The following is a 12,860-nucleotide window of genomic DNA, read 5'->3' as shown; positions in this document are numbered from 1 at the left end:
GAACATTGATGTTGCAAAGCCCAAAAGGCATAATGATCCATTCGTATTGACTATTGAGCATTGGAATCCAGAAAGTTGTCTTGCACCGATCATTTGGGTCCATGCGCAATTGATACAAAATCTTTTCTAAAGAGGCATGGACTACTCATGGGCAGTGGCGGAGGCAGGATCTCCAAGAAGAAGGGTGAATAAATATTTTTTTGTAGCTAGTGGGAATTGAACTTGTGACCTTACGAAGATTTTGAATCCCCTTGACCACTAAACTACACTTTTGGGTTGTGTTAAGGGGGTTCAAAACTTAATATATAGAGATAAAGACCAGATTTTGCCTTATATATACAATGTAATTTTTCGGCGAAGGGGGTTCGGGTGAACCCCCTTGCGCCCCCCTAAATCCGCCCCTGCTCATGGGTAGGGGTAAAGTCTGCGTACACTCTATCCTCCCCTGACCCTATTAGTGGGATTATTACTGGGTTGTTGTTGTTGTTGTTGCAGCAGCAGCATGGACTACTCATTATGAATATTTTCAGGCAACATAATGTCATATATACAAGGCGTTGCTCATAACTAAGAATGCCATTGGAGTATAGTCCGACATCAATTTGTTGAAAAGACACTGCTTCAATTAACATAAATAAACATTAATTTGTGACAAGAAGTAAAATCTTAGAACCTTTATAGATACAGATCTACATACAAGCTGACTTGTGATAATTGGTCGATGCAGTTTATACAAAATTCTGCGAACGCCATTGTTGTCATTGCATAGTTAGCAGCAGGTAGTTGGCTGTCCAATCTTTTGTTTTCTGCTTTCATCTGCACAATCACTTTCTACAGCAGGCACATCAAATGAAAGACACTGAGTGACTAATTAGGGATGTCTCTCTTCACTTTGTGTGGTCATGCACTCGTGCCATTTTTTGGTCATTTTTCTGATAGGAATATTTGTATTATCTATCAGAATATGGACTTTATATGTTGTATTATTGGTGCTAATAAAGTCAAGTGCAATGCATTTATCTCACCTGTCACATTAAGGGTGTTAAAGCTCTATTCCAACCACAGTAGAAGAAAGGTTTCTTGTTGATGTGTAACTATATAGTCCACAAGAACTTGAAGAAAAATCATATGCACAGAATTGCAAGTTAAAGCATCATTTTCCGTGCACATAAAATCTGATTGCAATAATTTAAATGTTGAAACACATGATGAAAGCAAACAAGATGTTGAATCAATTCCCCAGCAAAAGAAATCTTGTCCTCATACTTCAAAACTTCCAAAAGATTATCCGAGATGGAGCCCAGAAAGCAAGAAAGATCTCAATTTTCAAGATTTAATTAGCACAAGAGGTGAAGGGGAGCCTTGGAGCAACGTAAAGTTGGCTCCGTATGACATATAGGTCACGGGTTCGGGCCGTGGAAGCAGCCACTAATGCTTGCATAAGGGTAGACTGTCTACATAACACCCCTTGGCGCGGTCTTTCCTCGGACCCTGCGTGAATGCGAAATGCTTTGTGCACCGGGCTGCCCTTAATCAGCACAAGAGGTAGCCTCTATACATAGGCTGAAAATCATGTAATGAACCTTCTAGTCTAGTCTTAATAGATAATAAGCCAAGATAAAAAATTTAAGTGGGGAAGACCCATAAAATACTGCCATTGGACAACAATCAAAGCAAGATTTTCTCCTTTGGATTTCCAATCATGTTTCAAATCACAAAAGGTTCAACTGTTGAGTCGCTATTCTGTAAATTATGATTTAATTCAACCTCCACTTCGTAAAAAAAAAAGTGCAAAAGCGTTTGATTTCATCCTTCACCCTATCCTATCTTAACTTCACACGAAACGCCAAAGCACATAGTTGGATTTACCTGTCTAAGCTATGGTGGATAGAGCCTGACACATGTGTTGATGGAAATAGTAAATACCTTGTGGAATAGTCGAGGTACGTGAAAGTTGGCCCAAACACCACTATTATAAATGTAAAATAAATATAAAAAAAATTAGGTTGGTATGATGAACTACTGAATGAAAAGGACAACCCAAACTCTATTTTGTTAGTACTTTGTGGGGTTACTTTAACTGTATGTTGAAAACAACTGTCCACTGCTAATAAAGTTCAGAGAGTTTATAAAGATGCAAAAGCTAAATAACAGAGTCAATTCTATTCCATCATACAGATAAGTCACATTTCTTCTTGAATGTCTTTTGTTTACTAGTTTGAGGTAATGGAGTCATCTAAACTCTCTGGAGGCACAGAAGAATGCAGCAACGAGTCGGCATGGACAATGTATATCGCTTCACCTATTCATCAATATAATCAAGAAGACTACGATAATGGTGATGAAAGAAATTCGAGGAAGAGAGATAAGTATCTTTACAATGATAATGACGATGATGACAATGAAGATGGCGAGAGTGATGACTCCTTAGTTTCGGATGCCTCGTCTGGTCCAGGTCGTCAAGAAATATGCACAAGCATCGATAGAAGTCATGGGAAGTTTCAATTTAAGCATGCAGAGAAAGAAACAACAAAGCTTTCAAGCAAGGAACGCCGCGGACAGGTGAAGAAGAAACTGTATGATACAAATATAAAAGCAGTAAAAGAAGATTCAGGACACAAAGCAAAGAACAGAATAGATTATGCATGTAGCAGATCAACATCTAGGAGAAAATATTAGATTTGAGGGGGACAGTGAGCCACTATATCTTTTCTTGTTTATAACTATTACATCAATGAGGTAAGAAAAATAAAATATTTTTTTCTAACTCAGTTGACAGGAGGGAATAAGTATAGGATCTTTATATATGGTTTCAGGACACAATAAGTCTGATTTCTGAAACAAAAATAGCAGATACAGCTAAGTTTCCTCTCAATAAACAAATAAGAAAAGAGGTATGACTACTTCCAGTTACAAATACAAGTCAAAGAGTTCAAATCACATTAGGATGAGCAACTGCAAAAGTCTATACAGTCCTGCTAGAATGTTACTACTTAGTACGACAATTTGAAAATTGAAATGTTTTAAATTAGCATCCAAACATTTGCATTCAGGCTCCGCGGACCATCTATTGATTGGAAATTCACAGGGCGACGTCAGGAGAGCCATAGCAAGGTACAATGATTACAAGAGCGGAATATTAAGATATCTATTACAAAAAATAGAAAACTAATTCATGCTTGAAGTACAAGATCTTGGATATGTCCAATCAATAGAGTCAGTGTCATGGTAGATAATGACATGATATGGATATTAAGTTATCTATAACAACAACTAGCAAATTAGTTTATGCTTAAGAGCCACTCTTCAGAACTCACCTGAAGAAAGTATGAGTCAGAAGAAACTGATAAATAGATGATTTTCTAAATTTAGATTCCAAGGAAAAACCAATAAGAAATGTGAAAGCTCCACAATAGTTGAACCAAAGTCAGGATCATGAATCACAAACTTAGTAGGGACAACTGCTCAAAATCTGGTACTGAGCAGATTTAAACTCTCTGGATTCAACCTTTAAAGTTATTAGCATTGAACCCGTTGCATTTTTAAAATTATAGGTTCATATCGACTATTTGTTACAGTTTTAATGAAATTTTATACATAAATTTATGTTCCGCACCAAAAGTATGGGTTCAAATGAACCCGGCAGCAATATGCTGCGTCCACCTAGCCTTTTTCATTTGGTCTCCCAATAAACAAAAAAGGATTTCTGGTGACACGAAAGCCATGCTCAACGCTCTCTTTCCTATTCCACTGCGCTAAGTGGTCTTTCCTTTTCTTGTTGGATGACTACTATGTAAAAAGATGACGACTACTCCCAGTCTTTGGTCAATCTGGCTTTCCGCAGAATTCTATATGTATCTATGAGATCAAGTATGGAATTCTGCTTACTCACATTAAAGTGAGTATCCGTTTCCCTCCCTTTCCTGCTACTAATGAGAATTTCAAACACCAAAAAATTTCGCGGTTCAATGTTGAACGTGTGCAGAGAAAGCAAAAAGAGAACATAACGCACTTTACATCCTGAAAGGTTAAAATCATGACTTGAAATGTCAAGATGTGTCAGTAGGCAAAGGACCTAAATTCAGTTCCACAAATAAACAGATAGTTTTAGTGTAAGAGATTAGCATTTAGCAACCTTGTTTCTGTGACAAGACACATCATTTAGCTGGTAAATTTCCCCTTACAACTTGTCCAAGGGAAAAGATACTTTCCCGAGATTTTAGTATCAGCATGAGGAAAATGAGACCGGAACTTGGAGCATGGCAATTTTCTGAAATAAATGAAAGGATCCTTAGCTGCAGAGAATGACAATCACTATGTATTATGAAAATTATATAAAGGTTCAATTGCCTGTTAATAAAAAACACAAGGGAAAATTTGCAAAGCACAGAGCTTTCCTGATTTTGATGACACGAACGGGTGTATGTGACGGTTCCCAGGTAATACTCAAAACATTTCAACTGAATCAGACACTAGCAAGCACAACATTTGAAATATGTAAGATGAAGGAGAAGAGAAATTGACTCAAATAACAAAAGATAATGAGAAGTGCACATCATCATAGATTCATATTGCAAAACAAAGGACTGGAGAAGATATTATAGGCTTCCCCAGCACATGTAACTTAAAGGACATAAATGAAAGAAAAGGGCCAACACCTTAAAGATACAAATAGGCTTCACAACAACATAGGTAAAGTTCCAACATTTGAGAGACCACATGACAACATGATACTACAGAATCTAACCTCCCAGATTCAATGACAATACGAACCTTATTCAATTAGGTCAAGTAAAAAGAAAACATCAAAAGACCTCAGTTCTTTGACTGTCTCGCAATCTTGAACCACTCGGTATGGTAAGACCCCGGCACATCAATCCTCTCATATGTATGAGCACCAAAGTAATCTCTCTGAGCTTGAATCAAATTGGCAGGAAGTCTTTCCCTCCTGTACGAGTCAAAGTAAGCAAGACTTGAAGACATACCCGGTGTACTAATACCCGAGTTGATAGCTAGGCAGACTACTCTTCGCCAAGCAGACTGTCGTTCAACCATCTCTTTTGCAAACTCTTCATCCACAAGTAGATTAGCAAGATCCGGGTTTCTGTCATAAGCCCCCTTGATCCGATCCAAAAATATAGCACGGATAATACAACCACCCTTCCAAATCCTAGCAAGCTCCCCTAGTTTCAAATCCCATCCCTTTTCAACGCTCTTTGCCCTTATCAAATTCATGCCCTGAGCATAGCTACATATTTTGGATGCATAAAGTGCCTTCCTCACATCGTCAATCAACTGATTCTTACCCACGGACTGGTCAACAAGGACATCACTAACCCCGCTAGCTTTAAATACTTTAGCTGCTTGAACCCTTTCATCCTTTAATCCACTAAGGAATCTTGAATCCAATGATGAAGCTATTGTGGGTGCAGCAACTGACAGCTCAGCAGCTTGCTGAACGGTCCATTTACCAGTACCTTTCATCCCAGTTTTATCCAAAACTTTGTCTACAAGATACCCGTCTCCTTTATCATCCTTGATTCCAAATATATCAGCTGTGATTTCAATCAAGAAGCTCAGAAGCTCTCCTTTGTTCCAGTCCGAGAAGACTTGTTGTAATTCATCATTAGAGAGCTTGCCAACAGATTTTAGCACATCATAAGCTTCTGCAATTAACTGCATGTCACCATATTCAATTCCATTATGAACCATCTTAACAAAATTTCCGGAACCTCCTTCACCAATATATGTAACACAAGGGCCACTGTCGACTTGAGCTGCAACCTTTAGCAAGATGTCCTCTATGTTCTTGTACGCTTCAAAAGAGCCTCCAGGCATCAGTGAGGGTCCGTTGCGAGCACCCTCTTCACCGCCTGAAACTCCCATTCCTAGATAAAGAAGACCCTTCTCGGCCATTTCTTTCTCTCTCCTCTCAGTGTTCTCATACCATTCATTGCCACCATCAATGATACAGTCTCCTTTCTCCATGTAAGCAGAAAGGGTTTTGATGGTCTGATCAACTGGTGAACCGGCCTTGACAAGAATGATTATGACACGGGGCTTTTGGATAGAGAGTACAAAGGACTCTGGATCATGAAAGCCATAAAGAGGAAGATTTCCTTCCTTTTTAGCTCGTTCAACGGTCTCGTCAACTTTTGAAGTGGATCGGTTGTAAACAGATATAGGAAATCCTTTCTCAGCAATATTGAGAGCAAGATTTTGTCCCATAACAGCAAGCCCAGCAAGACCAATTCTTGTCGGTGTAGCCATGTTGGTTACCTGTTATAGGAGGATGTGAGAATTTCATATTTTTTCCTTACAATGAAATGAAAACAGAAAAGGTTCAAAGAGACATAGAGCAGCAATAGAGATAATAGATCACAACAACTTCTAAAGCAGATTCTTCAAACCCTGCCACTCTTATATCTGTACTGGTCATTTGGTCTTAGGATTGAGCAAATAAACCAGAGATACCTGATTCCTACGGATTTGCATCAGTCAAAAACACTACGAATGGTTGAATGTTAATTTAGTGAAAGATGCTCAAGACGGACAACAACTTCACTATTAGAAGTCAGGTAAAGATATCTGGTGACTGAAAATTCCATTATTAGAAATAGATTGAACTGTCCCTTCATAATTCGCTTATAAATTCAAAAACAAAATTCAAGGAAATGGCAATTCAGATTCATTTAGTATGACTTTAAAAGACAGATTTGCGGACAACAAGAATGATACCAGTGAAAATTTACACAAGTGATTTTACAGACAACTCTCTTACTCATGAGGAAAACCTATGAAAAGAAGGAGACAAAAACAATGAAAACAAATGCACTAGAATAGGGTGTTCAATAACACTGTCCATCTCAAACTCACATTCACTGTTTACCTTCAATTTGTATAGAAATAAAATGCTACAGAACCCTTGTATAGACAATTCTCGAATCAAAGTAGAGTCAACATACGAGCTTAGTGGAAAAACTAATTAACTGACTCAATTTATGAACTTACTAAATGAACTCAAGAAGGTCAATACCAACACAAAATCTGAGAAAATGGCCGATGATTTGGTTAACACCATAAATTCATGCTGAGGCATGAAACAAGGCCGAAAAAAGAATTCAGCCACAATTTTTGAGAACTGAATAACCACATTATTAAACAGATCAGGGAAGAAAAAGTAGAAAATCGAGTTCGAATTGCTTTACCAAACAGCAAGTAGGACAAAATAGATTAGATTATCATGAAATACTAAAAAGTGTAGACAAAAGGGTGATCTTTGCAAACAAAAGAACCAAGTAAATCGCTAGATTCCCCATCCGATGAAACGAAAAAGTAAAAGTCCACATTCTTACCTAAAACCTAAAAGCACAAGAAGTAGCAAAAAATGTCCCACAAAGACACACACAGGGGGGAAAAGGAACTAGGCGATCCACGAATTAAAAACCACCGATACAATTAAATCCGCCAGCTACTGAAACAATTCAATCATAAAACATCCAGTGGAACACAATGAGCAACTCATAGCAAAATCCAAGAATCTAGGCCAGATTAGAATCAAACACCAAACAATCATAAAAAAATCAAATCTTTCGCAGATTAAATCGATTCAGCCACTAAACAATCACAAATAAAGATCATAACTTTGACAGATTAAACTTATCCAAAACAAAACTACTACTACTAGTAGTACTACCTAAACCAAGTACCAAGATTTTCCATATCATTTAACTGATGAAATTTACTTCAAGTAAATGAAACAAGGAAAAATTTATGAACTGGGTTGTCAAGATCAAACCTTTAACAGATGAAACTGACTCAAGAAGATTCTTTACTACCTCAACCAAGAACCAAGATATAGTTGTATGAGATTTCACGTTAAGTAATTGAAACAACAAACAATTTATGGACTGGGGTTGTTGAGATTACGATTAGATTTGTGGAAAATTGAGTATAAATAGTGAATGCATGAAGATATAATTGAATGGTGTGAACTCACCTTTGTAGGTTCAATCAACTATAGCTGTTTGAAGTGAGACTAGTTCAAGAATGGAGAGAAAGGACTTCAGGAGGCGGCTCTAATCTTCTTTTTGTCAAACGCAGTGGTTTCCCTGTTCAACAATGGCTGCTCTTTATACTATTCTCATGAATTTCCAAATATACGGTCCTTTAACAAATTATAATTTTCCTCATTTTCTCAAGTTCTTTTTTTTTTTTTATTCCAATTATAATGTGGCACCCAGTTTTGCCTCATATAAGATGATTTATATCAGTTTTTAAAAAAAGTTTAATTGATGGCCAATCTTCACATAACTTCAAATACATGCACTTTTATATTCTTTTTTACTGCTATTTTCTTCTTTTTTGTACTTAGAGTTTCTTCTTCTTATCATTAGTTGCAAAATAAATTTATTAAATTTATTATTATTTTGACAATTTGATGATTGAGATTTGTTCTTTATCTATACTATATTAAAAGCACGAAGGCACTTAGCGAAATATCATGTGCCTTTTTTACCCTTTAAAAATAAATTTTATACTAGACAAAATAATTGTTTAATTATTTTTCTATATTTAGGACTTAGAAATTTATTAAAATTTGGTTATTAAATCTTTCCTTATTTAATTTATGTACCTAAAATTTAGGATTATAGAACCAATTACAATTTTATATTAACTAAATCACTTAAAAAGTCAACTATTTGAGACGTTCGTACAAAAATTGAATACGTCTTTTTGCAATTGTTCTATATAGCATTTTTTTAAACATTTATGAGTAACTTTTTTGAAGAACAATTTTACTTACACTTAATATTTTCAACAAATTACATTAATACTCTGATTATGTGGTAAATTCATGTGAAACTAATACTAAAAACTACTAAATATATAGGCAAATTCTACTTTTTTAAATTAAAAAAATTATCTTCTTTATTCAATTTACTAGATGAGCAAAGACCCGTATACGGGCCCAACAGTGCAATCTTATTAAAATTATTATTTGTTGGTGTTTAGTTAATTAACTTTTGAGGTTTAACAAGCTATATTTTTTAAAATTACGTTTGAATATAAAAATATTTAGTATGAAATCGTCTTCAAATAGTAAGGATAAAAAAAAATCATTTAATTTTTATTTCAAATTGCTTTAAGATAATATGGGTAAATATGAAAATCTTGTAAATGTCGNTAAAAGTTTTTAAATATTTAAATTATAATTTTATCCAATGGTTAAGTTAGAATTATTTACCTTGTTTACAACTACAATGAATTGTATATTTATTTTTCATTATTTTTCTGTATAGTTGTCCGACAAAATAGTCATTTAATTATTTTTCTATATTTAGAACGTAAATTTATTTCCACAAGAAAAGCACTAGCGATGAAAGAAATTAGAAAATAGAGCAAAATTAGTTATATCATAGTATTATTTGTTACTTATTTTCAGGATTAGGTAACAAAAAATAACACTTTTTATCATATATTCCTACATAAGTCATCAAAAATCACAATAAAGTATATAAAGATTTTTACAGGGCAGTATTCTTTATTTATTGAACTAGCTAATTAAATTGGATCAACATTTATCAATTTTAGGAACTTATTTTTTAATTCTTGTTCAATAGCTCAAACACATTATTTAATAATAATTACTTAATTTTGTAAGATCGTATACTCACTTATATAGGGCACACGCGCAAAGCGCGTACCCTAAGACTAGTGATATTTGAAAATTATATTTCATATTTGAGCTCATTTGGAGTAGATTTGGGCATTGAATCGTGTATTAGATTGTTGAAATTTAAAAAACAAGTTTATGTTTCAAAACTTAAGATTCGAAATCTGAAGTTGCATTCAATAGATTGAACTAATTAAGATTCGAATTTCTGAAGTTACATTAAAGAGATTGAACTGCTTCAAATTCGAACGGGTACATTTTGTAAATTTTGTAATGTGGTTGTAAGTTGTAACTTCAATGTCGGCCCCAAAAGTTGGATAAAAAGCTATTTCTACAGTAATTTTTAATTTAAAGATTATATAAATAATAATGATGGAATTACTATACATAAATTACTTACTTTAAAATAATATTTTTATATTTAAATAAACTTAATTCTCATATTGCTAATACACATTTTTATTATTCACTCTATTTCGCATAAAATAATACAATACATAAATTTTTATGTGAAACTAGTTATTTCTTAATTGATTTCATGTACGATTTCTTTTTTCTTATGCGACTAACTAAACATTATATAATCTAGTATGTGTGCACCTATTAAAGTGTGGCTACAATCTCGAATAAATTCATATTAGATGCTAAAAATGTGTAAAGTGATTACTAAGTTCAGACTAACCAAATCAAATTCTTTCCCATTAAATCCATAGGTAATGTAATATATCATGAAATGCAATCTCTTCTAAAAAATTTGGAATTTCCTAGGGATCTAGTTTCAAATACTTTGCAAAATGTTGAACATATACTTTCTCTTAACAGTACATTAAATATTTTTATATAAAAAGAGCCCCCCATGTAATTGCAAGTTTCACAAAAAGGGTCCTTCCTTGTTGGTAAGTGGGTGGGTGGGTTGTTAGGTGAAGAAGACAGTCAACTATGACCTCCACAAAGGTTAGGTGGACCTAATATTTTATTCTTCGACCAAATTCAAGTTCTGCTCACATTTTATATGTTAAATTTATTTTATAAAGAATCTTTAAATTTCAGATTTTGTCAACTAGTTTGTAAAATGTCAAGAATCAACAACTTGTTAATTTCTGGACAAGAAGGTTGTTTCTTAGTAGTAATATCTAAAGATCATCTTAGTTGATCAAATTTCCAGAATAAATGTAAAACATAGTGTGGCAGAAAATTAAAAAATAAATTCGGTTGTTCGATTATTGTCACTTAATTGTCACAAATTGATTATGTAGTCTAGACTATGACAGATTCTTTATAATTTCCTACAAGATCAAGCTTTCAGTTATCAATGTCCTTAGTGTTGAAGTGATGTATATATGCAACTAGGTAGTATAGGGGTCAACTTGTACATATTAGAAGTTAGTGGTAGCTAGTTGTTATTTAGCATAGTGTTAACTAATTAGGAGTTAGTTGATAAATATCTCTAAGTTGTTCTCATTTTCAGTTAATGAAAAAACAGAACATTTCATTCTTTCTCAATTGAGCTTCTATGGCAGAAATCTAACATGGTATCAGAGCGGAGAAGATCGATCTTCTATGTTCTTGTTCAAGCTCGTTAGGTGAAGCAGAATCTAATGTATCGATTTCATTTTTTTTGTTCTGTTAGCTATTAGCTTGATTTTTTGATTTTTACATCGAATTGGTCGTCAATGGCGACAGAGAAAATAGATCACACGCATCCACTGTTTCTTCAGCCTTTGGATACTCTAGGCTTGGTGTTGATTCCAACTCAGCTTACAGGTTCCGAAAATTATGGGATTTAGAGTAGATCGATGAAGCTAGCTCTAAAGGCCAAGCGGAAATTAGGGTTCATCACAAGGGATTGCAAAGAGGAGTCGTTTTTTGAGGAAGCTCTCCATGAGGAATAGGAAACCTGCAACGCAATAGTGCATTCCTAGATTATGATCTGTCTCGAAGGACCTTGTTAGTGGAATCATTTATTCATCTGATGCGCATGCTGTATGGGAAGACCTTAAGGAACGATTTGATAAAGTGAATCGTGTAAGGATCTTCCAGATACACAGAGCAATTTCAAGGTTATCACAGGGAACTAATATTGTTGACTTCTATTTCACTAAGCTGAAAGAGCTTTGGGCAGAGTATGATGTGTTGGTACCTTCGCAAAGCTGTGGTTGTGCAAGGGCAAAGGAACATTCTGTTCAAATGCAGCAACAACGTTTAATGCAGTTCCTGAATGGACTAAATGACACATATGATCAAGCATGCAGGCAAATTTTGATGAAAACCAATGAGCCAACTCTTAACCAAGCATATGGACTGATTTCTCAAGATGAGAGTCAGCAAGCTATGGGAAATTTATCAGTGACAGACAAACTGGACCCTTTGGCTATGCAGGCAGGTCGAGGGCAAGATTATCGTGGAAGAAAGCAACTCTTACAATGTGAGCATTGCAAGATAAAAGGACACACTTAAGGAAACTGCTTCAAAATCATTGGATATCCAGATGATTTCAAGGCAAGGAGAAGATATCAACCAAAAGGAGGACCTATGACAGTCAATAATGTGGAAGGACCACAAGCAGCTGGGAATTTACAAAGTAAAGGTGGTGACTACTTTTTCGCTGAACCTCAATACCAGCAAATTCTGAACCTACTTAACAAGGAAGGATCTAGTGATAACACAATGCAGACACAAGCTAACATGGCAGGTACAATATGTTCACTTGCTTCAGCTATGCATCCTACTGAATGGATTGTTGATTCAGGAGCTACACATCACACTGCTTCTACTTTGAATCTCTTACATAACATTCAAAATATTGACAAAAATAAAAGGGAATCAGTAAAGCTGCCTAATGGAACTTGCACAGATATAACTCATATTGGTAACTCACGGTTATCAGAAGACAGCATCCTGAAAAATGTTCTATATGTACCAGATTTCAAGTTTAACTTGATGTCAGTGTCAAAGTTGACAAGAGATCTGTTATGTGCTGCAATTTTCTTGCCTGAATTGTTTGTGTTCTAGGACCTTTACAATGGCAAGGTGAGGGGGATTGATAAGGAAAGTGAAGGGTAGTACTTGCTCAAAGGAAGGGGAGTTGAAAGATTAATAGGGATGTTAGAAGTGAAGGGAAAGTAGCAGATTCAAGCTGGATATGGCACATGAGGCTAGGACATGCTTCAACCCCAGTATTGCA

At 35.0% G+C, this 12,860-nt stretch overlaps 1 protein-coding gene and 1 long non-coding RNA gene across 3 annotated transcripts; one reads left to right on the top strand and one right to left on the bottom strand.

Annotated features, from left to right (window-relative positions):
* LOC109205297 lies at window positions 461-4,720 on the top strand. The gene is made up of 2 exons (XR_002064628.1): window positions 461-1,545; window positions 2,218-4,720. It is a non-coding gene; the product is annotated as an uncharacterized LOC109205297 (long non-coding RNA).
* On the bottom strand, window positions 4,538-8,170 carry LOC109205286 (6-phosphogluconate dehydrogenase, decarboxylating 3-like). 2 transcript variants are annotated; one of them, XM_019367997.1, is made up of 2 exons: window positions 7,799-8,170; window positions 4,538-6,279 (listed from the first exon to the last, which is right to left on the bottom strand). In XM_019367997.1, the coding sequence occupies exon 2, from the start codon at window positions 6,268-6,270 to the stop codon at window positions 4,816-4,818; it is 1,455 nt and encodes a 484-aa protein (XP_019223542.1). In that variant the 5' UTR covers window positions 6,271-6,279; window positions 7,799-8,170; the 3' UTR covers window positions 4,538-4,815. The 2 variants fall into 2 exon arrangements, with proteins under 2 accessions (XP_019223542.1, XP_019223533.1); XM_019367988.1 differs by having other exon boundaries at window positions 8,000-8,169.

This window comes from Nicotiana attenuata, chromosome 2 (assembly GCF_001879085.1).
Source record: "Nicotiana attenuata strain UT chromosome 2, NIATTr2, whole genome shotgun sequence".
NCBI lineage: Eukaryota > Viridiplantae > Streptophyta > Magnoliopsida > Solanales > Solanaceae > Nicotiana > Nicotiana attenuata.
This window is presented reverse-complemented; position numbering and strand designations above follow the sequence as displayed.